Raw genomic sequence first — 27,917 nt, 5'->3', positions numbered from 1 at the left:
TGTGTGAGCTTTCTTTCATGTATTCTTTGTATCCAGATTTTATAGCACATGGTCTTTCATGGATTAATTTTCTGTCCTGTGTTTTGTACCAAAGGCCACCCAAGACTGAGAGGAAGCTTTTTCTTAAGGAAGACAAATGCACCTTCTCCATTTGTTTGGAAAGCTTGGGATACTATTTTAAAGGCTGAAGTTATGGGCAGCATATATCTTCTCAGAAACCAAAAAGCTAGATGCTGAGCTGCTATGAATTTTTTTTCTCTTGTGATTTGAAATCTTTTCCCATGCCAAGAGATTTGGCTGCAGTTTATATTCCTTGTTACTGAATCGGGTTTATAGTACATGGTTTAGTTCTTTGGGGTGCTACTATACTAGGACTTGCTGTGGCTGTTTCACTGTCTTGTGACAGGGCATTCTTCCATCCTTTTAAAGGACAGGGATGTGAGAAGTGAGGTATTTGGGAAGTGAAGTTCTGCAACTATGCATATGTTTTGTTTGTAGCCCTGATACTCCATGCTGTTTCATACTCCCATTTAACTCACTAAAAAGCTTTTCTAGTTATATTTTTAGTGAAAAGGATCTATAGTGCTATAACACTACAATGCAGCAAATGTTATTTGCTGACTGCCATTTACCATATTGCTGAAATAAAAGTGACTGGAAAGTTCCTAAAACATACTTCTTAATTATCTTTTTGTTGTTGTTGTTGTTTTGTTAAATGGGATGGGGTATCTTTTTATATTTTATTTTGACAGTAACTTTTTAGCCTGGAAAAAAGACAATGAAAAGGGTCATCATAAAGATATATTAAAAGATGTATGATAGAGAAAATAGATAGAGGATTCTCCATCTGTAGCGCTAAACCTCAGAATCACCCAATGAATTGGGGCAGAAGTGTTCTTCACACAACCCATAATTCGGTGCCACAGGTAGAATGGATTACAGGACTTGCTGCTTCTTTCAGGTAGAATGAAGATTCAGCCACTGAATATTGGAAACTATTGCCAGTGTGGTCGGAGAAAGATTTCTCAGAAACTTGATGCTGGAAGTCTAAACCAATATGGTGATTTTTATGATATTGTGCTAGCCCTATATTGGGTTAATATTACACTGAAGTATTATATGCTATGTAACGGCTTATTAAATATGAATCAAAGTAGCAGTTAAATGGCTTTTGTCTTGTGTTTGCAGAGCCAGTACTATGAATAAAACTGGGAGCAGCTTCTTTTTATTATTTTTTTTCTGGATAGAATTGTGGTAGGAATAATAATGATCTCATTCATAAAATAACTATCAATGATGGTTGGAGTTTTTCAAACTATCTTGTACCACAGTGAAAGGTAGCAATCATTACCCTTGCACCTTGACAGAATTCAAGCATTTATTTAGCATTCTGCATTTTAAATCTTCCACAGTTGTCACCTGCCTTTATTTTTTTAAGGTTATGGCTGTTTATGCCACTTTTCTGTAATTATTATTATCTTTAGACGCAGGGTGTTGGCTATATCTGATGGAATTGAACACATTGGAAATCTCCGCTGGGAGCTTGCGCTGTGTCTCTTGGCTGCCTGGACTATCTGCTATTTCTGCATTTGGAAAGGAACAAAGTCAACTGGAAAGGTAAAAGCAATGTTTCTAAAAATTGCACATGGCTGCATTATCTTTAAAATGAATGTATGGATGTATGAGCAGTAACTGTCAACGTGACATCGTAGTAACATGTACACTCATGCTCATACACAAAAACATATATTTTACAAGTTTAGAACAACTATTTATGGCTCTAAGGATTCTTTTCTTTCTTTCTTTTGGAACCTCTGTTACAAAATAATTTAGTTTTTGTAAATTTTTTGGTATCTCCAGGTACATTAAACATTAATTAACAAATGGCAATGATAGTTTTTTTTTCATAAGGGATATATTTCAGTTTTATTGTATTGCTCTCAAAGTAGTTAAAAATCTTTTTTTTAAAAATTAAATGTAGAATAGCTCAGTGGTTTACGTATCTAGCTGCAGAGCCATAGAATGGGAGTTTAGTTCTCTACTGTTTCTCCTTGACAGGGGCTGAACTCAATGAACCATAGGTAGCCTTTCAGGTTAGGATTTCTAATATTAACAATAACAACAATTTAATAGTTAAAATACTTTTTGCTAAAAAAGCTTTGTGTGTTGCTAGTTAAAACTGTCATGTAGCCTCTTTAAAAGAAAATATTCAAAATGTGTTATAGGTCAAAGGTTTCATTATGAGATGGGTCTTATAAATTCTAATTCTATATTATGAGACAATGGCTTAAATCCTATTTTTTAGCATGTCACAACTAGAGTAGGCCCAGTGGGACATATGGAGCTGGGAACTCACAAAATCTCCACTGATTCAATGGGCCTACTCTAGTGTGACTTACTACACTGAGCAAAAGGATTTCAGCCATTTGGTGCAATAGGCCCTAGATTGAAGCATTAATTTTGGTATGTTATTCCTGGACCTCTCCTCATTTCTTCAGGTAATAGAATGTTTGAAGTTCTTGGAAGTCCTATTAAAATCTGCACAATTCCTTTCAAAGGTTTCCTTGAGTAATGCTGATTGTTTCAGACTAGTAACCTTGGCTACAGTTTGTCCACATCTTTATGTTGAGATATTATTGTTGAGTTGGTTTGCAATATACCTAATAAAATTTAATAATCCTCCTTCCCTTTGTGATAAATAACATAACTGGTTTATTAATCCTTGATCTTTTATTACTATTGCAAAATGTATCAATCATTTTCTGTGATACTTTTAACTCCTTATCACTAACTTTTATGGGTAACCTCCAAAATAATAATAATAAAAGAATAATGTTCATTTTACATAATGCTATTTCCCCAAACCATGATATCTTCAACTTTTGATATTCTTTTAATTGTTCCTTAATTTGTTTTTTTTACTTTATCAAAATTTAATTTTATAATATCTCTTAAGTCCCAGATATTTATCCCTAAATATTTAATATTATTATTAAACTACCCAGAAATTTATCTTTCATTTTTCTTTTTTCCTCAATATCATAATTTGTTACCATAAATTTAGATTTACTCCAATTTACATGCAACCCTATTATTTCTTCAGTATATTAATTTTCTGTTGAATTTATTGGCTCTTCAATTGTAAGTAGCACATCATCCACAAACAAACTTTAATTTTTTTCTTTATATTTCTTTTTCCCCCTATTCCTTTTATTTCTTTATAAGAGGAAGTTAGACTGTGACGATGTAGCTAGTAGCTATACAGTTTTCAGTAACAATTGTGTTGAAAATATTTACAATAAGAATTTTGAACATTCTCACTACATTTGGTAGTAGGGGTGTACATCTTATCCTTGAAAATGATAACAAGGAAATGTATAATTAGTTTCCTCACCCATAACTGGATGTGGCATATGTTGTCCTCCCAAGAAAAGAGTAGTAGTAGGAGTTTTTTTGTTAATCATTCTAAGAACATTAAATTGTGCAAAATACCTTTTTAATGTAATTAATACTATAATACAAATATTGTACAAAATAACAATGGTTATCACATGTGTATTGTCGGGATTTTGGAGTTTAGAGCTCCATCTTGTGGTTGTTTAGGGATACATCAGTGATGTTTAACATAATCATTATTTTAGTATAATCATGCATTCTCCTGTGATTCTCCTTATAATCATCCCATTGTTATGTGATTCTCGTTGTGCGCAAGCGTGGAATGCCTTAAGACTGATAACCACACGACACCTCTATGGCCAAATTCTTATCTTATGCTAATTTTGCTTGTTTTGCATGCTTAATAAAAGCGTCTGGGGTGAAGAAGGTAGCCATATTCTTCTTCTTCGCTACCGGTACCTGAATACTAACAAGATAAAGTCTGCAGTGTCTTTTTTATCAGAGAATTCTCTTATCAACTGTCGCTGGGCAGGCCTGGCAACAGTTCCCTGGTTATTTCCCACAGTGTATGTTTCCTTTTGGCAAGACAAAGGACTGTAGTTGTGCAGACAGTTTACCTGACTTATGGAGAAGGAAAAAATAGAATTCCTTGTCTTGATCTCAGCTGGAGTTAATGAAACTTGTGAGGTTTGCAAATTCTTCATCAAGCTGTGCCACAGACACCAAAATTCACAAGGCCAAGAATGTATTGAGTATTCGTTATATTCCTGTTTGACAAAAAAAGAGAGATTTATTTTTTAAAAAAAATTCAGAGGAGAAATTTCAGTTAAATTTGTAGGACTAAGATTCAGAAGTCTTGCCCATGTCTTTATTAAAGGCTGTGGAGAGTGTGCCATGACTTGTGTCTCATTGTACAGTCATATCTGTTGTAAATGTCAACTGTCTCATATTTCATTTAAAGCTCAGGGAAATATATCATAATTTACTATTTATTTACTTATTTTTTTTTCTCTGAGACCTTTCTTCCAGAAGTGGGAGCCAATGCAGCTGGAATAACTCCCATAAGGCATATTACGAGAAGGCAGTGTAGACAGCTAATGCGGCTAACTATTGAGGAAGATACATGTGATAGAAAAACAGAGAAACCAAAAACGAATGTAGCAGTTTCAGTCACCTTTCAATATTTCAGTAAGCTCAAAAGCAGAAACAAATTCTAAAAGGTCCTGAGGATGAGTCATGAAAATGGAAGCTTCTTTGATCAAGAAAGGTAGTGCTTTTTTTTTAAATTTGAGAACAAATTATGATATAACTTAAGTTCCACCTTTTTCTTGAAGCTGCATGTAATGCTGTCTTCCCTTATAATTTCTGCAAGAGAAGATCTCTCTTATAAGCATGTGTAGTAAAGAGAAGCTGGCCAAAATCCTACTGGTGATTTATGTTTTTGAAGGAAAACTGTGCAAGGCTTGGCAGAAAATATGCTGCTTGTAAAAGGTTACTGGTTGTCTATGTGACTAAATACAGTGGACCCTTGACTTCTGGAATTAATCCATATTGGAACAGTGGCTGCAGGTCGAAAAGTCTGTAGGTCGAGGCTCCATTGACCTACAATGCATTGAAAACCGATTAATCCGTAACCATCCGTTTTTGTTCCATTTTGGTTTTTTCCCCGGTCTGTAGGTTGATTCTCCAGCTGCAAGGCGAACCTAAATTTTGTGGCCAGAGAAGTCTGTAACTCGAAAAGTCTATAAGTGGAGCCGTCTGTAAGTCTAGGGTCCACTGTACAGGAAAGTAATCAGAATCTCATTAAAGAGTAACAATTTGCTGCCAAGACTTACACGTCGTTGTTGTTTAGTTGTTTAGTTGTGTCCGACTCTTCATTACCTCATGGACCAGAGCACACCAGGCCCTCTTATCTTCCACTGCCTCCTGGAGTTGTGTCAAATTCATATTGGTTGCTTCGATGACACTGTCCCACCATCTCATCCTCTGTCATCCCCTTCTCCTCTTGCCTTCACACTTTCCCAACATCAGGGGCTTTTCCAGGGAGTCTTCTCATGAGATGGGCAAAGGATTGGAGCCTCACCTTCAGGATCTGTCCTTCCAGTGAACACTCAGGGTTCATTTCCTTTAGAATGGATAGGTTTGTTCTCCTTGCAGTCCAGGGGACTCTCAAGAGTGTCCTCCAGCACCACAATTCAAAGGCATCAATTCTTCGGCAGTCTGCTTTCTTTATGGTCCAGCTCTCACTTCCATACATCACGACAGGAAAAACCATAGCTTTGAGTATTCGGACTTTTGTTGGCAAGGTGATGTCTCTGCTTTTTAAGATGCTGTCTAGGTTTGTCATCGCTTTCTTCACAAGAAGCAGGCGTCTTAATTTCGGGGCTGCTGTCTCCATCTGCAGTGATCATGGAGCCCAAGAAAGTAAAATTTGTCACTGCCTCCATATCTTCCCCTTCTATTTCCCAGGAGGTGATGGGACCAGTGGCCATGATCTTAGTTTTTTTGATGTTGGGCTTCAAACCGTTTTTTGCACTCTTCTCTTTCACCCTCATTACAAAGTTCTTTAATTCCTCCTCACTTTCTGCCATCAGAGTGGTATCATCTGCATATCGGAGGTTGTTGATATTTCTTCCGGCAATCTTAATTCTGGCTTGTAATTGATATTTCTTCCGGCAATCTTAATTCTGGTTTGTAGTTCATCCAGTCCAGCCTTTCACATGATGTATTCTGTATAAATATTATATAAGCAGAGAGACAATATACAGCCTTGTTGTATTCCTTTCCCAATTTTGAACCAATCAGTTGTTCCATATCCAGTTCTGACTGTTGCTTCCTGTCCCACGTACAGTGGTGCCTCGTATTACGAGCGCACCGTATAATGACGAATTCGCATAGCGACCCCTTTTCCGGGATCGCTAATGCGGAGGCATAGAGTCGGCCCCAATGGGCAAAACTCGCTTACCGATCTTCCATGTGGGGGGCCCGTTGGAAGGAGCCACCGCCGCCGCCGCCGAGAGAGTGATGCGGGGCCGTGCTGGCCGGGGAGAAAAGCAGGCGGCGAGACAGGCAGGCGGAGGGAGGGAAGTGGCGCGCGCTCGTGCGTCTGCCTCCCTTCTTCGTCCTCCTCCCCCCACACTTTCCCTCTTCCTCCTCCTCCCTCTTCTGCCGCCGCTGGGGAGGAACGTAGGCAGGCCGGCAGGCAGATGGAGGAAAGGAAGTGGCTCGTGCGTCCGCCTCCCTTCTTCGTCCTCCTCCCCCCACACTTTCCCTCTTCCTCCTCCTCCCTCTTCTGCCGCCGCTGGGGAGGAACGTAGGCAGGCCGGCAGGCAGATGGAGGAAAGGAAGTGGCTCGTGCGTCCGCCTCCCTTCTTCGTCCTCCTCCCCCCACACTTTCCCTCTTCCTCCTCCTCCCTCTTCTGCCGCCGCTGGGGAGGAACGTAGGCAGGCCGGCAGGCAGATGGAGGAAAGGAAGTGGCGTTCACTCGTGTGTCTGCCCCCCTTTCCCTCTTCCTCCTCCTCCTCTTGCCCTCGGGCGATCGGCTGTTGCTGGACGCCCGAAATGGCCGCACGCGTTTTCGCGCCCTCCCCTCGCTTACCGAGGGCGCGAAAATGGCTGCCGGACCCGGGAGCATCGCTGAACGGTGAGTTTTGGGCCGATTTGGAACGCATTAAACGATGTTTAATGCGTTCCAATGGCTTTTTTTGTCCCGTTCAGCGATGTTTCGTTATAGCGAAGGTTAATCCGGAACGGATTAACCTCGCTATGCGAGGCACCACTGTATAGGTTTCTTTTGAGATAGATAAGGTGGTGAGGCACTCCCATTTCTTTAAGGACTTGCCATAGTTTGCTGTGGTCCACTCAGTCAAAGGCTTTTGCATAGTTAATGAAGCAGAAGTAGATGTTACACAGTTTCTGTTAAACAAGTATAAATTGTCAGTATTATTATCTATGATGATCCTTTAAATATGTCAGACTTTGGAGGCCAACGTTGTATGCTTATTCCCTGAAGATACATGGCAAAATCTCTTTCTGGAGGATTGTCACTCTATTACTTTGTTTAAAGCAAGCCTTTAAAAAAAACTCTAAAGAAAACCTGCTTTTTCAGTTTGTCTACATTGTCTTTCATTGCCTTACAGCCTTCCCCACAATGCTGCAATGATGTTTCTATTTTAGAATACTCTTGCTGGTAAACTTGTGTAATAGACTCACAGTTTTTCTCTTTTAAAAGTTTTTTTGGTGAGGATCAATATTTCAGCCCCTGTATCCTTTCCCATTTTTAAAAAATGTGTGAGACAAAATCAGTCTCTTTCAAGATAAGCAAGATAGATCGTTTCAATTTATTTGATTTGTTTTAAAGCTGTGGACATTTAAGGTCATTTGTTTTTTTATAGCAGCCGAGTGTAAAACAATGTTACATTTTTTAAAAAATTGTAACTTGAAACCCCTCTGCCCAAATTTGGCATAGAGCAAGATCAGACTGCTCTATCAGTGCTTACCTGAAGTCCAGTTTCAAAGTTATAATTTTGTGTTTGGGCTGCCGCTTTATAGGACATTGATTTGCTCTGTTGCACAATAACATCACTGCACAATGCTCCCATGTGGTGCATTTATAAAGTCCATTCATTCAGAGCTATTGTTTTTCAGTGCTTCCTATTTTGTTTTTCTAGAAAAAAATAAAATTTGGGACAGTGCCAAGGATAGAGGGAAAATTTGCATACTAAAATGCATCCTGAAGTTGCTGTGGGACATAATCTAATTTGATACAGATTTTAGATAGTTATTTCACACTCTTAAGATTATGTGTCATAAAATGCTACATATTTCAATGAATCTGAAAAATGTACTGCTATGCAGAAGAAAATTAACTAGAAGGCAATCCCGTTGCAATGCCTGTTCTTCACTGGAGAGATTTCAATGAAAGACTTAATAGGAAATACTAAAACTAACACATCCTTAAGTATACATGTTTGTGTGTGACAGAGTGAGGACAGCAAAAATGACAGAATTTTTCTGCTTCTAAAAGACGTGTTGTGGGACGGACTGCTTCAGGTTTATCCACTGGGACAGTACTATTGTGTATAGGATTAGTGAAATAAACTGACTGTCAGAGAAAGAAGGAATAGGCCTTATTAGTGAGATATACTAGACTGAGAAATAATCTATGAAGATGTAGTGAAAGCTTAGAAGAATCTAATCTTAAATAATTTCAACAAAGCTGCTAGAATTTATGGTTGAGAACCAATTATACACTGTCAGAGAGAGGGCTTAAACAATCTTGCATAAGAAGAATCAAAGTTTTGCTTTTTAGTGTTTTTATCCTGTGCAAAGGAGAAGCTAGGTTCTGTGACTTATTCCATTATATTTTACAGAAATCAGTTTCAGACTCAAAAATGAAGAGAAAAGTGAACTTGAAATATTTTGTTATATGAGAGTTCCTTTCGAAACTTGCTTTTTGCTGAACTGCTTAGTATTTCTGTGATGGAAACTTCTTTCAATATGTAGCTAGGGATGTAGAATGTGTCTGATACTAACCAGATCCTCAGTCCACCTAGAGCAGGGATGGGCAAAATGTAGTCCACTACATTTTTGAGGTGGAATGCTGGCACAGCAGGACTTCCCTATCCATGGGGGATAGGTTTCAATCACCCTCTGTGGATGTCTGGAACTATGAATAGTAGCAAATACTTTCACAACTATCTATAGGAGGGAAGGTGAGAGGAGACATAAGAACACATGCACACTTCAGGCTGGTTTGCAGAAGAGTGACTCTGGACAGCTAAAGTTGCAGATACTGGTTCTGCAGACTGTGCTTGATTCTCCTTTGATTCCTCAACTCTCCAGCCCCAAAATATTTTTAAACCTCAAAATGCAGTTCAAGCACGCCTTGAAGCATTGGAGGGCTTCATTTGCCTTCTATACTCAAATTTGGGTTTTCCAGGGTCTCTTTTAAATATTTAAAGGCTTCTCAAGCAACAACAGCAACCAGAAATTACCACCTGGCTACCTTCAGTTTCCTAAACAAGATTTTAAAGGTCTAAAATAGCCTCTAGAGGGAGCCAAAGTGTGTCTGCCCATTTGTACCCTGCCCATCTGGTCTATATGACCACTCTAGGCGGCTAGAGTGGCCCCCGGACCCTTGGACCTGTGGCTTTCACTGACTTGGAACAGATCCTAAGCATGAGGAAATTCAAAATGGCATCTTTTCTAGCCCTGTGGAGTGATTGGCATCTTGATCCTTTATGAATACAACACTTTCCCACAAATAACAGAGATGTTTCAGGCTTTTGCAAATACAGAGCTGCGATTTCTTATAAAAATGTCAAGATAAAGTACATTTAACAGAATCTGCACTGCATATTTGGAAGCACTCTGTTTGATGTTTTAAGTAGTAATAGTAGTAGTAGTAGAATATTTGAAGTTCAATGACTTTCCAAAGCTCAAAAACAGCAAGTCTAAATGTTGAATGCTGTTGACTTTTTTGCTTGTTTACCAATAATTTCATATGCAAATTTAATGATGATGATGATGATGGTGATGGTGATAATGATAATGATGATGATGATGATGATGATGATGATGATGATAATAATAATAATAATAATAATAATAATAATAATAATAATAATAATAATAATAATAATAATAATAATAATAATAATAATAATAATAATAATATGTCATCAAGTTGATTCTGGCTTATGAAGACCCTTTCCAGGATTTTCTAGGTGGAGAATACACAGAAGTGGTTTACCATTGCCTTCTTCTGGGGCCATCTCAGGACTGTACAGCTTGCCATTAATTACACAGGCTAGCCCTTCTCTCAGGAGACATAATGGGGCATTGAAGTGCCAATCTCTGGCTCTGCAGCCAGATACCTAAATCACTTAACTATCCAGCCAGAGAATTTAATATAGCCTTTAAAAAATTTAGAATCCTTGAAGTGGTTTGAATGGACAAACTCTTGTAGTGATGACATGCACCTGAAAAAATGAACATTTAGTCAAAAGATATTGAAGGAAATAGTATTTTATTTTAAGGTATTTTAATTTAAAATGATCTATTTGATCTTACCTAGTGGACTTTATTTTTACACTTCTCTTGCAAACTCAGCTAGTTTAGTGTGTTTTGTATGTTGTAAGTTTTTTTCTTATATTTTGAAATGTTGTGCACTGCACCAGGATTGATTGAAGGTCAGGATACAAATTTCTGGGGAAAAAAAATAAATATAGTTATGTGGTTCATGCAACACTTTTGTTCTAAAATGGCTGGAATGATCCTTTCTCTCAAAAACACATAATCTCCAGGACCAGCTGCTACACTCATTTAGATGTTTTCAGCCAAGAGCAAATGTTGAATAAAGGTAGCAGGCAGCAGATCTGCAGGTACCTGATCTGCATTCGGGGACTGAAGCTTACCTCTGCAACTGCAGGCAGATGAAGTAAGCCTGACAGTGAAGACGTTCAGACTTTTGAAATAATCTATTGTAGTTATGATCTATTTGTAGAGTTGAATCTTAACTTACATCTTAAAAATAGGATGCATTATCATGTTTTCTTCTTCCTTTTCCAGGCTACATTCTGAAAGCATCATATTTATTTATATGAAACCTTGTTATACTGTTCTGTTTAGAATCACAGGACAGTTGCATCCATAAAATCATAATCATTGGTTCCTTAATACTATAAGCGGCCATGGATTCTTTAGGAAAAAGAGAATTTAAATAAATAACACAAAATATGATTTCAAAGCTAATCTGTTAATTCTTAAAAATAAGTTAACATTTTTGAATGAATGAAAATTATTTAGCATGGCATCAGCAAGGTTACATGTTTACCAGATGAATTTCTGTGTTATTGTTGTTATGTGCCACCAAATCTCCTCTGACCTATGGCTACCTTGTGAATCGGTGACCTCCTAAATGACCTATCATTAACAGATTTAGTCACTCAAGGCTGTGGAGTCAATCCATCTCATACTTGGTCCTTCTCTTTTTCCTGCTGCCTGTTGACCTTTCCTAGCATTATATATTTTCCAACGAGTTCTGCTTTTTTCATGATATGAGCAAAGTATGGCAGCTTCACTTTCATCATTTTTTGCTTTTAGAAAGAATCTGTGCAAGTTAACAATTTGATCTAGTACAGACTTCCATATTTGTTTTTCGGTGGTCCAGATGACTAGATAGGCGGGGTATAAATACAATAAATAAATAAATAAATAAATAAATAAATAAATAAATAAATAAATAAATAAATAAATAAATAAATAAATAAATACAAAGATATCCTCCAGCACCATATTTTAAACAAATGCATGGATATTTTTGCACTGTCCTGCTTTCACATCAGTGTATAGTAGTTGGGAATGCATGAGTGTAAGTTGATCTTGCCCTTCATTTCTAGTAACATGTCCTTATGCTGAGGGTGTTTTTTTAGTTTCTTCACAGTGCCCATCCAAGTCTCATTGTTTTTTTATATATCTTGGCTGCAGTCTTCACTTGGACTGATGACTCTACAGAGTTATACAAAATCTTTGACAATTTCAGATTCTTCACTGTCGACATTAAAGTTATGTAGTTCTCCTCTAGTCATAATTTTTGTCTTTTTTGTATTTAACTACAGTCCTGTTTTTGTACTTCTTTCAACTTCTTCAGGAGTCATTTCAAGTCATTGCTGATTTTGCAAGTAATATGGTATCATCAGTATATCTTAAAATTATTGACATCTTTCCATCAATTTTCACTCCTCCTCCATCTGGATTTAATACGTGATCTGAATTAAAATGCACAATCCCAGTGGAGACTTTTATTTTAACTGTGGGAGGTCATCAGGAGATTTGGAGTAATCCACTATATCCTCCCAGGTTATGCTCCTTTGGGTAGCCATCCTGAGGGAGGCCCATAAGTCATCTGTAAGAGGTAGGGCCTTCTTCATGGTGGCGCCAATGTTGTGACACCACCTCCCAATGGAGCTACCTCCCTGTTAATATTCAGAAGGCAACTTAAAATTATATTTTTCAAGGAAGCCTTCCACACCAGCCTTACATGATTTATGCCTCTAGTCCCTTTTTTTAAAATTGAGAACTTGCTGTTGGTGCCATTTGTTTTTATTTGCTTAATGTTTTGACTTTTAAGTATGCATTTGTATTTTATAGTATCTGTCATTTACTACTGCTGTAAACCACCCAGAATAGAGCACCACACTAAATAGGCGGTATATAAGTGTAATAAATGAAATAAAATGAAATAAAATCAAATAAACCCAAGTATGATTTAGGTAAATGACTGTAATAATAGTTTCAGCATTATAACGACAAGTGCAATCCAAATTTGACCCAGACATAGCAAATGATTGTAAAATGATGAGCAGGTAGGCAGCAATAAGGGTGCTGCTACTCTTCTACCTTCTCAGCCATAGACCTCTGTTGGTGAGGATCAAACACCAAGGGAAAGTGGGGCAGTCGGCAATGTTCCCCTTTCCCACTGCAGGCATTTGAGGGAATCAGATTTGGAATGACTATGAAACAAATCATGACAGGCCTGAGCTCTTGGGAAAGATAGGTGAGCATGTTCACTGGCCATGTATAAAGATTTGGAGCTTAGATTGTTTTAAAAAGCAAAGCAGACAGATGTTGTCATTTACTCCTCCATTATACAGATGATGACTTCCTCAGTGTAACTATTTGCAGCTTCTTTTGCCAAAAAAATCATGTGATCCATCTTAAGTCTTTGTGTGTCAGGTATCTATCTAAATAAATTTGCAGGTGACAAAGTGTTTTTGAAAAGACATTCTTTTAAATGATTTTATGCATGCCCTTTTGTGTCAGGCACATTGTAGAATAAAGCTCTAATGAGGCATATTAGAATCAGGAGATGCATATGATTAAATCAGATTAACATCTTCTTATACAAATGTAAAACATGAAGATGAGTCATTATAATTAGAAAAGCAAAATATAAATGTTTCATGAGAATCTATTTGAAGTTGCCAAATTCTCTTCTTGTGCTTGTTCCTGTAAATTTACATATTTAGTATCTTAGATTAACAGCAGTCTTTTGTTCTCTCCATCAGTCTCAGAACAACTGGATTTAGTTAATGAAATGCACTGTGTACAACCATGACCCTTCACCAAGTTATTGGAGGTTGAAAATGTGTTTTGGACTACAATGCCCAGAATTTTTCTATCTGTGCATGCATGACCACTGGAAATGCTGGCTGGGGTATTCTGGAAGCCGGAGTCTAAACAAGTAACTTTTCCAGACTGTGCCAACTTTAGCTGAAAGAGTGCCCCAAGATTCTTTTCAACAGAAAGTGGTTTCCACCCTCCCAAAGGAGGTCAGACCACAGTTTCTTCATAAAATGAATAAAGAGATGACATAGAACTCATCTTGAAAACCGGAGAGCTTTCAGCAATTTATATATTTATTTATTTATTTATAAGATTTTTTTAGCCTCACCATTACCAATGGTCTCTGAGTAGCATAAAATAATATTAAAACTTTAGAAAAACATTAAAATTCACTTAATAATTTACAGCCACTGTTTCAATGTGCCCTATACAACAAATTATATCAATTATACAATTACTTATGATAATTTAACTTCATTAAATTATTTTAATCATATTAATTTGTATTACAGTTATGTTTAAAATTATATTAAAATTACTACCAGTGGAACAGACAGTATGCATCATTTTTAAATTACCCCGAAAATTTTAAACATTTTTCTAGTGTTGTTCTTTGAAACACTGCTTCCTTTCTTATCAGTGAAGACTATATAAAGAATTGTGGTTCTTTCCTATCTGGAATGCATTAAGAGATCTTATCTCCTCATCTTTGTTATTTAGTGCAGCAAAGCAAATGGAAGATGCTAGAACGAGTGTTCTTCACATCTGTAGTTAAATGATCAAGAATCTCCAGAATTATAGTGTGCTATGGCAATTGTTTCCAATACCGTACAACATATATATAAAATAGGCATTCATAAATGGTACACCAAGCTAGTGCTGAGTGCATTTCTTATAGCACTCAGTCAATGGGCAACTCATTTGAGAGACCATCTTCCCAAACTGTTAGTTTCTAAACTGGACCTGATTCCATCATCTCCCTCCTCCTTGAGAATAAGTTACTTCATTAACTGATAAAGAATGGTATTTATATTTATTACAAGAGTTGATAATGAAGTTGTTAATTAATAATAATGACTCCATCAACACAGAAGTTATGAGAAGTAACCAAAATGTTGCTGGTTGTGAAGATAAGCATACTACAAGAACTGTTCCATCAAAAATTAAGCAACATCAACTTATATCAACATGCTCAATTCTACAAGAAGATTAAGGAGGTTATATCAATCAGGACTTGATATCCTGCCAAAGCCCTTCTTTGGGTGCCTCTGCCAGAGTTCACTTGTATCAAAATACAAAAGGGTTTTCTGTAAATAGTAATGAAACTGTGAAATGGCCACCATATAGAGGCCTACAGAATGGAATCACTCGATATTCATTATTGATGATTCAGGGCAATACGACAGAGGGAACTTTCCCTCATAATGATAGTGTCTTAACATTGTCTTGAGATAAAAGCTGCAAGCTGTGGTCTACGAGTGCACAACATTTGGGCCTTGTTGGCCTGAAGGGGGGAGTTTACATATGTGTCTGAAAGTGCATGCATGCACATATGGTTGCTAGAGTTGTGAGAACACTTCTTTAGGCATTAAAGGAGGGTAAGCTAAAGCCCACCACCCGGCAACACCGATCAATTAGTAATTTTCTGTTGGCAATGTTAGTGCTGCCATTATTGTTGGGGAAACAACAATCCTTGTGGGTTTCCTGGACGGTTTGGGGGCTATCCTTCCTGTCCCTCAGTAAAAGAGAACGGATACTTCTGTCGTTGATGGGGTCAGAGACACTGGAGGGCAGTTATTGGGCACTAAACAAAGAACTTCAGTATTTCTTGCTTTGATGTCCTCTGAATTTTCTGGGAATCCCCACCAGCCAGAATTCTGGAAACTTCAGGAAATGGCTGTGAGTGACTGAATAACTTTATTGCAATATAAAACCATAGGAATACATCTAGCACAGTTACAGTATAATACCCTGGCAACATAAGGGAATATCTACAGAGAATTCAAAATTCAACGTTTAAAACTGTAATTTAGAATTTGAAACTTACTGAGCTACAGGGGCACCATAGTTATCGATGTATGAGTTTATCCTGTATGGCAATTATAGAATTGTGGGACTGGCAAATGGCAAGTGGTTGCTTCAGTCACTTACTGATGCCTACATGTGTGTAGTGAAAAACTCTTCTTTGGATTTAGTTCTTAGTGAATTCTGGGAATTGCAGTGTAAGAAATATTGACGTCCCATGCCTGCTGGGTATCAGTGGCAGTGGAAGGTGACACTGGTAGAGAATCTTTCATGGACAACAGCAGTGACATGCATGCTAACTCTTGTTAGCATTGCACGTGTCTGTTGCAGTGAGTGACAGCTATGTATCTGGCTCCAAGGGGAAACTGGAACTAATCACAGTTCCAGTTTGAACTGGACTATGACATCATATCATATCATTATTAGCTGAATAATATTTTCATTAAGTATGTGGCCCTAACAGCAAACGTTTACTGGTATTTTGGAGTATGAATGAACATCGAAAGCCTTTGACATAACATGTTAATCTAAAAGGCCTTCAGTTTATACTGTGCCATTCCATTGGCAGAGTCAAGGAATCTAACATGATTTCACAAACAAACTGCAATGGAGCATTAAAAATGTTGGCACATACCATGTACTGGAAAGCCCCTCTCTTTTCCCTGTTTGTTGATTGATGTGCAGTATCAGTGGGGGGTTTTTTTGACCCAACTCTGGGAGGCAGTGGAAGACAGGATAGCCTGGCATGCTCTGGTCCATGGGGTCACGAAGAGCCGGACATGACTTAATGACTAAACAACAACAAAATCAATGGTTTTCAAATTTTCTGTCTTTATGGAGATTTTTGCACACTAGTCAATGAGTTCTTGCCCGTTACATAGCATACTAATGAAAATTACTGAGTGTACAATCTGTTAAGTAAGACATTATGGAGTTTTTGTGCTTAATGAACTTGGCTTACTCAACCATGTTTTTGTTGCACCCAGACTGGCACTAGCAATGCCAGCAAAGTTTACAAATGTCATGTTCAAAATACAGATTTATTCCCTTTATGAAGCTCCAACATTAAATCAAGCATGTTTTCACTAGAATCCATTTTTATACACATGTCCACAAAACCTTTGATTTCAAGCACCTTACTGATTGGTGTAAAACTGCAGGAACTACCTAGCCAGCCATTTTAACTGAGTTGGTTTATTGTGGTGTTTTATATGTCATCTCTTGTAGCCTGGACTTTCTGTCCCTATTATGTGACAAAAGTACTCTAGAATTCTGCATTTTTATCATGAAATTTTATGTACCAAGCAATTGTTGTTTTCTGGGGATGCTGGCATCTGGCACAGATGTATTCACATTTTCATGCAACTACTGAAAGGCTGAAATTGGCAGTCATATTGTACAGGCAGAAGACAGGAAAAAGACAGAGCAGGGAAGAAGTGGAAGAAGTGTGCCATCTTCACATGCTCTTAAAGTTGCAAACAGTGCTGATGGACCTTTTCCTTCTAATTCTGTAGCAGTCCCACCAGAAGGAGTTAAGCTCTGCTTTCCAGCAGTTAGGACCCCGTCACTAACTCTATACAGAAAATTTATTTTTTTCAATAGAAAGGCTCTAATGGATTCAATGAGGCATAAAGGAAGTGTAAAGAGACAGCAGAAGGAAATAAAAGAGAAAGATGTACACACACACACACGAAATAAAAATTAGTGGGGAGAGAGAGGGAAAAAAAGAAAAAAGGGGGGGGAAAGAGAAAGGAACTGAAAGCCATTGTGGGGGTCTCAAGAAAACAACTAGGCAGCAATGATTATATCTCCTGAAGTGTCTTTTGTTCCAGCTTGAAGTAATAGCAGAGAATAGTCCTTCATAGTGAGGCTTTAACATGCAGTCCAGGATTGATCTCTGTATTCAGAAGAGAAAAGTAGAACATTCATGAGATGCATGCAGAGTTTTAGGCTGTGCAGCCTTTTCTGTCTGAAACTTTTTAAACACTGTCTTTTTTCTTCACCTCCTCTCAACACACTGCTGAGCATTTAAGGACATCTGTGAACATCTTGCTATCGAATTCCTCATGCGGGACTGGGGCGTGTTTTTCAAGCAATTGCAACCAGTATTTAATTGCAATAATATAATATACAAAAAACATTTAATCCAAACCTCCTCCACAAACTGGTTCTGTTTTTCAGATAGCTTCAATTAACATTCCACTTTAGAGACTAGATTATACTTCAGTCTAATAACCATGAAAAGGAATGCAGATTCATCCTTCAAAGTTCAGGATCTTTTTGGCTGCAAAATGAAAGCACAGACTGGTAGCTTGAAGGTTGCTCATATATATTGTGTACAATATTCCTGTTTGAGTTGTTAGTGAGCAGGGTGGATGGGTAGCATAACACAAATTCTAGTTTGGCTCAGTTGTCCAAATTCCTGGGTTATTGGAATCTCTTTCTTCCATAATGAAACACATGATTTTCTTATATGAAAATTTGATTTTCCCGAGCCCAAACATTTGGGAAAGGTTGAAGGTGAGGAGGAAAGCAGAAGAGCGTATAAGATATGGATTGATTCAACAAAGGAAGCAACATTTATGAGCCTGAGTATTGCTGTTAATGATAGAACATTTCAACGATCACTGATTTATGGGGTTGCTGTAAATTGGAGCTACTTGAGCACATAAGAACAAAAGGAGAACTGATTCAGGATACTGATAGTAAAATGTTTAATGGGAAAAAACACTTGGGGAAAAATAAAACCTGATCTTTCTATGCAGTATTAAGAATTCTAGCTAGAAATCTTCAATCTATATGATGAATATGATCTAATATAATTAAATTTACTAACATTTGAAAATTCAACACTATCATCACTTCTTTAAGTAAAGAGGAGATTACAGTGGATTTTTAAGGCAGTTTAATAGAAGCAGTGAAGAGATGTGCAGAATGGACTAAGGTGAATATCTTGGCATGTATGGCAGAAAATTCAAATGGCACTTTCATAGCAAAATAATGCTAATAACTTTTTAATTACTAATAACTTAATATGCTGTAATATAAATCTGTCAGCTTAGGTGAATATTAGCTTTTAGGGACTGCTTCCATTCCCTTACCTATTTTCAATATGCTGTTTCATCATTAGAATTGAGATTTACTTTCAACAGAAGTAATATTTCAAGTACAGTTTGGATAGTGATGCACAATTCAGATGTGTGTTTAGTCGTTTAGTCGTGTCCGACTCTTCGTGACCCCATGGACCAGAGCACGCCAGGCCCTCCTGTCTTCTACTGCCTCCCGGAGTTGTGTCAGGTTCATGTTGGTTGCTTCGCAGACACTGTCCAGCCATCTCCTCCTCGGTCGTCCCCTTCTCCTCTTGCCATCACACCTTCCTAACATCAAGGTTTTTTCCAAGGACTCTTTTCTTCTCATGAGATGGCCAAAGTACTGGAGCCTCAGCTTCAGGATCTGTCCTTCCAGTGAGCACTCAGGGTTGATTTCCTTTAGAATTGATAGGTTTGTTCTTCTTGCAGTCCAGGGGATTCTCAAGAGCCTCCTCCAGCACCACAATTCAAAGGCATCAATTCTTCGGCGGTCTGCTTTCTTTATGGTCCAGCTCTCACTTCCATACATCACGACAGGAAAAACCATAGCTTTGACTATTCGGACTTTTGTTGGCAAGGTGATGTCTCTGCTTTTCAAGATGCTGTCAAGATTTGTCATCGCTTTCCTCCCAAGAAGAAGGCGTCTTTTAATTTCAGGGCTGCTGTCTCCATCTGCAGTGATCATGGACCCCAGGAAGATAAAATTTGACACTGCCTCCATATCTTCCCCTTCTATTTCCCAGGAGGTGATGGGACCAGTGGCCATGATCTTAGTTTTTTTGATGTTGAGTTTCAGACCGTTTTTTGCACTTTCCTCTTTCACTCTCATTACAAGGTTCTTTAATTCCTCCTCACTTTCTGCCATCAGAGTGGTATCATCTGCATATCGGAGGTTGTTGATATTTCTTCAAGAATTTCAGGGAATAAAAATGACTCAGCAAGACTCAGATAAGACTAATCAGATTTCTTATGATTTTTAAATTTAATTTAGCCAAAATGTGCATTAAAGAATGAAAGTGATTAAGTGGTCTTAACCGACCAGATAGGCGGGATATAAATAAAATAAATAATAAATAAATAAAGCAAACTTGAAGATTGGAGTCTTTTTTTTTTCATTAAAAAATGTATGGCAGCTACTGCTGTTAGGACTAAGTAAGCATCTCTGGGAGGTATTAGTTGCAGCGGGACTTGTGTTTAACCAACTCTCCCTCAGTCATTTTTCCTAACCTTAGTTTCTAGGCTCTCTGTATCATGGCACTTAAGATGCAAGCCTGAAGTTAAATAATTTGGTCCCATGGAGTGGGGTCATGAGTTGTGAGGGCTGAAACAGGATAGCGAGGGGTGGAGTAAAAACTAATCACCTAAGCCACATCATCCTGCCTCATATCCACCTATACTTTCTGTTAGTTGACTTGAAGCAGTGAATGTGGATTTTTAAAGATGTGTTTACTTGTCACATCATGTAATTCTGACTTAAGCTGAACTTCTCTGTCTTCTCACTTAATAGGAATATTATCCTTTATTATCATTCACTTTCACTTTATATTGAAAGTACAGTATTCATTTTAAATGTTCAATGACCCAGAAACTAGGGACCCTGAGAACATAAGAGTTATTTGAGAACTGTTATTAGGACTGTATGCATGCGTGCGTGTGTTTGTGTGCATGTATAATTATAATATTTATGCACATTCATAGCACATTTGTATTAAACGATCTGATAAGGAAGCAGTTATATACTGTATGTGAGTATGCATATCATACATATAAAACTGAAAAGAGATCTGAATTATTATTCTGAGGGCCAGGTTAGATGCTTAATGGCACTTATGGGATTGCCTATTACTTCTTTGTAATCGGGTGTGTTAATAACAGTTCGAATGGCTGTTTGCATGGCTTTACCAAAACATTTATAGAGGTCCCACATTTAGGAGCTACACATACAGTTCAGCAGAATCCCATTATTGAATTGGCAAGTCTGACAGCATACCTGCAGGTAATTGCATAACAATTCACTGAGTCTCTGAATAGGATGGCCTGTTTTTTGTTTGTTTGTTTGTTTTAGAAATGAACATTCTCTCTCAGATAAACTCATGGGTGGCCTTGGAGGTCAAATATGAGTTGCTTGAAACTTTTTGAAAATTCCAGGTTGTGACACAGAAAAATCAGGTTTCAGAGAGACAGAATAAACACAACACTCTCTCTCTCCCACCCGCACTTTTTCAAATAATTTTTCTTTGTGGAATGTTACTCAAGTGGATGGAGCCTTCTTTAAAACATTAGGCTTTAGCTAGATATCTTTGATCCAAGTTTGAAACTGTGCATAAAGTAATTTCAGAGGTTTAAAGATTCAGATTAAAAATAGTTTGCATTTTCTTAGAATAATAAGATTTCTAATTGAACCTATGCCGCAGCTGCTGATATTTCCCATAAAGATCAATAATATATTTTCCGTTTGAATATTGGTTCAGCCCACTTCTAGCTGAATCCTTTTTTTCCTTTTTTTCCCCTTGTTAGGCTGCCATTTTCTTTGGTGAAATATATCTCAATGCTATTGACATATGGTTGTTTTTAATCCTAAATAATTTGATTTCTCCTATGCCTAGACCATTGATAAACATGCCAACTTGAAAGGTCACTAGAAGAAAGTGCCCTGGCTATCTGTCAAGGGTGATGTCAACTGTTAAACAGATTCTCTGTCTCCATATAATTTTCATTTGGACATAATCAGAAGAATCAGTTAGCAGGGCAAAAATCATCTTCTAAAGCTTCTCAGTAACCTGATGCAAATGAAAGACCTACTTCTTCATCTTTCTCATAAGTGTATGCAGGAGGCCTGGAGAAGGACTGACAACACCATAAATAACAGCTGGTTGATCAGCGAATTCAATATTTGTAAACTTCTCATACTGAAGGTGATTTTTTGCAGTTTAGATAATATAGCTCTATTTCAGCATTTTTCTCTCTTTTTATGACACCTACAAATTGTAAATCAGTGGTTTCCAACATTGCGGTCTTGGACCACAAACTCCCAGAAACTCTGGCTAGCACAGCTGGTGCTGAAGCTTCAGGGAACTGCAGTCTAAGAACACTTGGGAAGTGGTTCCCAAAATTAATGAAGATTTTCTTTCTTTCTTTCTTTCTTTCTTTCTTTCTTTCTTTCTTTCTTTCTTTCTTTCTTTCTTTCTTTCTTTCTTTCTTTCTTTCTTTCTTTCTTTCTTTCTTTCTTTCTTTCTTTCTTTCTTTCTTTCTTTCTTTCTTTCTTTGTCTCAGTAGCCCTGTTGGACCTTGTAGGGTGCATGGGCATAATTTTGCTATGTTTTAAGGGGCTCACAGAATCCCTGATGCAACCTTCATAATCTCAATTTTAATTTGTTTAAAATTTACTTTTTAGCCAGAGGGCTTCTGAAATGAAATAAACCTTTTTATAGTTCAACAACAAGAAAATGTGCTTTTTTCCTGCATCATCCATGCCCAAAGTTATAAGCCACCTTGGATCTATATGAAGAGAAAGGTGGCATATAAATAATTTAAATAAGTAAACAAATGGTGCCCAACCTGATAAAGACCAGTAAAGATCAAAAGCTACTAGTTTTCTCTTTCTGTTAGCCACTTGGTCATCTTTTTGAGATCTGAAAAATGTCCCTCAGATCAAAAAGACTACTCACCCCAGCACATAGGGTCAGTCTCTCCCACTGTTCTCAGATTCATGATACAGTATTGGAATCAAACTATATTTCCATCTGTATTTATGTATACTTTTCTTTACAATGCTATTACTGTCATATTTCTTGCCAATTTAGCATTTGCTTTTCTTATGCTTAAAAAAGAAACTATTATAATTTATCCATTATTGAAAGACTGGAATATGTATCTACAGTTTCTGCAATATGGTTCTAAATGTAATATGAAGAAAATGGTTCATTTTTGATAAACAAGCCAGAAACGATAACCAGTGCTTAAATTGGCACTGTATGAAAGGGGAAAAAACAGAATTCACCATTTTGATCAACAAACTGGGGCCACCCCTCCGCACCAGTCATGACTGGCCTATGGAATATTTGTTCTTGATCCTGGACTAAAGACAATTTGTCTTGAAATCATTGTCACATAGCTTGTCACCATCCTTTGTCCTTAGACATTGGCTGATGGTATCTAGGTTGACCCGTGAGGTGTTTCCTTATAGATGAGGTAAAAAGTAGTCTGTAAAAAATTAGGTATAATAACTTTAACTCCCTGTACTGTACTCCAAAATGAAAAGCTTCTGTTATCAGTTATTTTAACAGTGACATGATATGAATCATCTTGAAATGAGAAAAATAAGATTATAAGTAATTGCTGTTAGAAAAAATATTATTTGACTCTCAAATGACCTGCTAAGGCTACAATATAACAAAGCAAAGAAGTTACAGCCAGCTCCATTTTCTTTCTTTCTTGATCTGATATTGCAGTGATAAAGTATGTGAACATTAAGCTGACATGCTGTACTGTATTATAGTTATAGCCTGAAGAAAATCTATTTTTAACTTTTCTGGCTAAATTCACTAAATTGAGTTATCCTTGTTTTCTTTGGAATTGTCCTCCTGAGGTTTGCTTTACCTTCATATTATTTCTCCTGTGTTAAACGTGATACATTGCAAACAGTATGCAATGATCGCTGATCAGTTAATCTAGAAGATGAGCTTTCAGTTAATGAGGTAAATCTTATCTGATAGGGCAAAACCAGACAGGCTAGATATGTGTTTGGTTTCCTCAGCACAGACACTGACATTGCTTCGTAATGTGGAGAAGCTATTTTGAGCATTGGTATGCAAATTAATACACCAAGCAATTAGAGGCAATTAAAACAGTATCAAGTGTAATTAGAAACGGTTTTGTTCTAATTTTATTCAGAGAAGTTTGACATGTTGGGAGAAGAAAGTACAGGCAGCCATCAGAGGTTATGAAGATGTACACAATCATAACAAGAACAACACTTCTTCACACAGTAAAACATAGCATGAGGTCCCAGGTCATTATGTGGAGAATCAAAGGGTACAAGTTGGATTTAAAGGTGGACATGGTATAACACCATGGGTTGTGACAGCAGTAAGTGAATACCAATGTGTAGTACACATTATTCAGCTTTAATGTCTTGTAAACAATAAGTCAAAAGACCGTGTCTGTTACCAGGGTGTCTTGCAACTCAGATTGCTTAAATATTCTGTCTGATCAGTATCGGGAACAAAGATATGCACTTTCCCCCATCCTCCATACATAAGTGGAAGAAGCTAAACATATAGGGGAGAGAATGGCCACCCATTATTTTCTGAACATACAATCTCTTATAGTCTCCCAGATTCATTATATATTTCCACCAAACATTAAACTACTTTAATGGGGAGAAAGGGGGGGTAGAATGCTATTTTCCTGAAGATGCAGTGGGTTCCTCCCAACCACCCAGTGGATGTACCTAAGCAGCTACACTTGAGATGGAAACTATCTCCTGGTTTATCTTTATGTGCAAAATGAGAAACTATGAGAAATGTTCCTCTGACCATGAGACAATGAGGAGGTTTTTTTTTTTTCCGTTGAAGTCTCATAGAGAGTTGACAGTTTTGCAACATGGATTTTTCTGTAAATACCACTATTAAAAGATCTTGGTATTTCTGTTCGTATGAACCTTCATGGAAGAGAACATTATTCCAACAAGGCTAAAACAGGCAAATGTTAATAATGCCTCATGTCTAAGGCTCTCTAAATCCTAATGGGTTGCATAACTTTCAGCTGATTTTCAATGCTTTTTTCTGTGGCAAGGTACTTGAATCTTTGGTGATATGTCAGATCTTTTAAGACCATTGCTACAGTTTTTTTAACTACTTTCAAGTATGTGCTGTGGATGGTTGGTTTTAATGTAAACGTTCTGTATAGATTTTTGTCATGTATTCCATATGCTTTTACTTCAAATTCTGCACATTTTTGTATGCACCTTCCTGGTAATTAAAACAATTTAAGTGGGTTTCTGAAATGTACATATGCTTCTTTTCATACTATTTTAGTGCTGTGTACCTTTGACTTTTTGTTGTTTGTCTGAAGAATGCATCACTAGTTCTGAAATGCATTCCATCTACATGATTTTCAGTGGTGTGGATCTTATCACATACACACATACAAACGTATTTGTAATCAACAAAGCTCCGGAATTCTAAATCATGGCTAAATTAAATTATTATGATCACCAGTAAGGTGTACTATTGGACTGGCAAATGCTATTTTCATATGAACCACAATGTTACATCATTCATGACCTTTATTTATTTTTGTTTACATCCATGCTAAACTGACAGACAAGAATGAAATTCTTCAAAACAGTTACCATATCATTAACTTTGTTTTCAGGCTGACTGGAAAGTGACGTATTGTTTTGAAAACAATTAGAACTAATGTAAACTCTTTCCCAAGCCATACTTTTTAAACATACTGTCATTATCACAGAAAAATTGCTACACTCTTTTTAACAGACTTTTAACACCTTAGAAACTCAAAATTTTAAAAAATATGACAAACCTACAGTTATTAATTCTCCTAGGCATTGATATTCTTATTCTCTATCCTTGAGCTGAAAAAAGACAACACATTCTGTCTATAGTTTTGAAAGACTAATTAAACCTTTGATTGGTAAAATAATATATTTATCTGTTTGTCTCTCTCACTTTCTTCTTCATAGGTTGTATATGTAACTGCTACATTCCCTTATGTCATGCTCTTGATTCTGCTGATTCGAGGAGTGACACTACCTGGAGCAGCTGAAGGGATAAAATTCTATTTATATCCTGACCTGAGTCGGCTTTCTGACCCACAGGTAGGACTAAACAAAAAAAAATTAATAACAGAAAATATAGCTGCTTAGTGCTTTGTAGCTTCGCATTTATCTTCTGTATAGTTCTTCAAGTTCAAATAAAAGATTATCTTTAGTTTCATCTAGATGGTAGAGGAAAATGGCTGTGGAAAACATTTGGAAGCATTTATCCCACTGTTTAGTTTAACCAGATTTTTCCTCTCCAAAGCTGAGTTCTGGAACTATTAACATGGTGTGATAGTTGCAAAAACCAGGTATGCATAGTACTGATTCAGTGGTGGCCTTGCATTGTGATGCTATCTCACCTTCTCATTCAGGCCTTTATTTTGCAGCCTTCCTTAAGTCATGCATTTTTAATAGTCTTTTTCTTTTTCAAAAAAAGAGTGATTGTTTAAATTAATAAATGTTCATGCTACAAAGGGGAAAAAAGGGAAGCAATGTCTGGTGAATGTGGAGAAGACCAAGAATGATGAACTGTTTTAAATTTATTAAATTATACAGCTAACATCTCAGTGATAATGCTGGAGGGAAGGTAAGAGTGCAGCAGAGCTAAATGGCCCGCATGAAAAGCGTTTTCATATATTTTCTGTCTCATTATTATTGCCAGTTCAAACCGGCTGCTGTGTTCGATTTTTTGGGGGGCGGGGGGTTCTCAAACTTAGGCTGAGATAACAGTCCACTGTCCAGCTAATGCCTTATGAAAGAGACTAATATTTAGTTATTTTCCCCCAAAATTACATTTCTCCTTTTCAAGCAAATTGGTTTGAATGTTTTGACTAGAAACGTTTTTTTTTAAAATACATCTATTAGTGACGTGTGTGCACTGCATACTCATGAAAGGCATTGAAAAGAGGGGTGGGCTTGAAACAAGCTTGGTTAAAAATTGGGATCATACTCTGAAGACTTTGTACCACATATCCAGCAGATAAGTAGATACTTCATATGCTACCCTGTTTCCCCGAAAATAAGACCTAACCTGAAAATAAGCTCTAGTATGATTTTTTAGGATGCTCCTAATATAAGCCCTAACCCCAAAATAAGCCCCAGTTAAGGGAAACCCTGCCACCCACCATAGTACAGCATTGTGCAGCAACCAGAAGATGACATGACTATATTTGAATAAATGTTGATTGTTGGACATGAAAAGGATAAAAGATCCCCTGAAAATACCCTAATGCATTTTTGTAGCAAAAATTAATATAAGACCCTGTCTTATTTTCGGGGAAACACAGTACCGGCATAAAAAAACCCCTCTTTGCAGTCTAAGTGAGTGTTGACAAAAATAGAAAATGTGAGGTGAAAGTATATGAGGACGTTTCAGTTTTTAGCCAGGATATTATGGGCACTGTACAAATTTCCATTACCATTTAACTAAATCTTTTAAACTACTCTAAATCTCAGTTATTCCTACATCTGGGGAAAGGGCTTCAGTTGATCTTTGTTGACACATTACCGCATTTTTCCGTTTATAACACACACCCATTTATAACACACACACCCCAATTTTCTAACCCAAAAATTAAAAAAGCAAAGCAAAAGCAAAGTGTGCTGCTTATATACCGCCCCATAGCACTTCAAGCACTCTCTGGGCGGTTTACAAGTTAATTATGCAGGCTTTGAGGATTCAGCCTCTGGGCTCAGAACACAGGATATTTTGACTCTCTGTTGAATCTGAACCTACAGACTCCACCTCCAAGGAGGTGTGTTCTAATTGGTTTGTTCAGGGTCAGTTGACATCAGTTCCATAAGGCTCGTGATTGGAGGAAGCTAATTCTCCTGACTGTAGGAAGCTAAGCCTCATGACTGAAGCCTGTTTACAGAGGCAAGGTGTGTGCCATTTTGTTGTCTCCTCAGCTATCTCAGCTACTTCTATGTAAAAGATGCCCTTCAATTTTTAATGTAATGATTTTAGGAAAAAGTAGCATCTTACATATGGGAAAATATGGTAATTATGTTCACACATGTCCAATTGTTATGATAGAATTAGGTGAAGTCAAATATATGGTAAATACAAATGAATGAATGAATGAATATTTTATTCCTCGTAAGTGTGTACCACACAACCCAGGAAAATTTATTCCAGCCGTAGTACATTTTACAGTCCACAGTCTTCTTACATAATGCTTTTAAAATCTATAAAGTTTCTTTAGCAAAACAATGTTGTTGTTTTTAATATGCTTAAAAAACAGGTTGAAGAAAATAGAAATTTTTGTCTTGAATCCTATTGATGTTCATCTAAGCTTTGTGCAACTTGCCATAACTTATTGATTACTGTGTATGTTGATTGTGCAGTCTAAGCACAACTAAGTATACAACTTAGACTCAACCCAGCAACTTGTCAGTTTGACACACTTAGCCATATGAAATTAAACATACTTCAAGGAAACACCAATAGGATTATGACTATTAACATGTTCACATACTAAGAAATGTAAAAGAG

General features: G+C 37.1%; 1 protein-coding gene across 1 annotated transcript in view; it reads left to right on the top strand.

The window, feature by feature from the left end:
• SLC6A11 (solute carrier family 6 member 11) overlaps positions 1–27,917 on the top strand; it is a 142,145-nt gene that overhangs the window by 37,321 nt on the left and 76,907 nt on the right. The window contains exons 6-7 of the mRNA XM_020815394.3: positions 1,485–1,617; positions 25,346–25,480. Coding sequence (XP_020671053.3) covers positions 1,485–1,617; positions 25,346–25,480 — 268 coding nt within the window. The remainder of the gene's footprint in view (positions 1–1,484; positions 1,618–25,345; positions 25,481–27,917) is intronic.

The sequence above is a fragment of the Pogona vitticeps genome, chromosome 2 (assembly GCF_051106095.1).
Source record: "Pogona vitticeps strain Pit_001003342236 chromosome 2, PviZW2.1, whole genome shotgun sequence".
In the NCBI taxonomy this organism is placed as follows: domain Eukaryota; kingdom Metazoa; phylum Chordata; class Lepidosauria; order Squamata; family Agamidae; genus Pogona; species Pogona vitticeps.
This window is presented reverse-complemented; position numbering and strand designations above follow the sequence as displayed.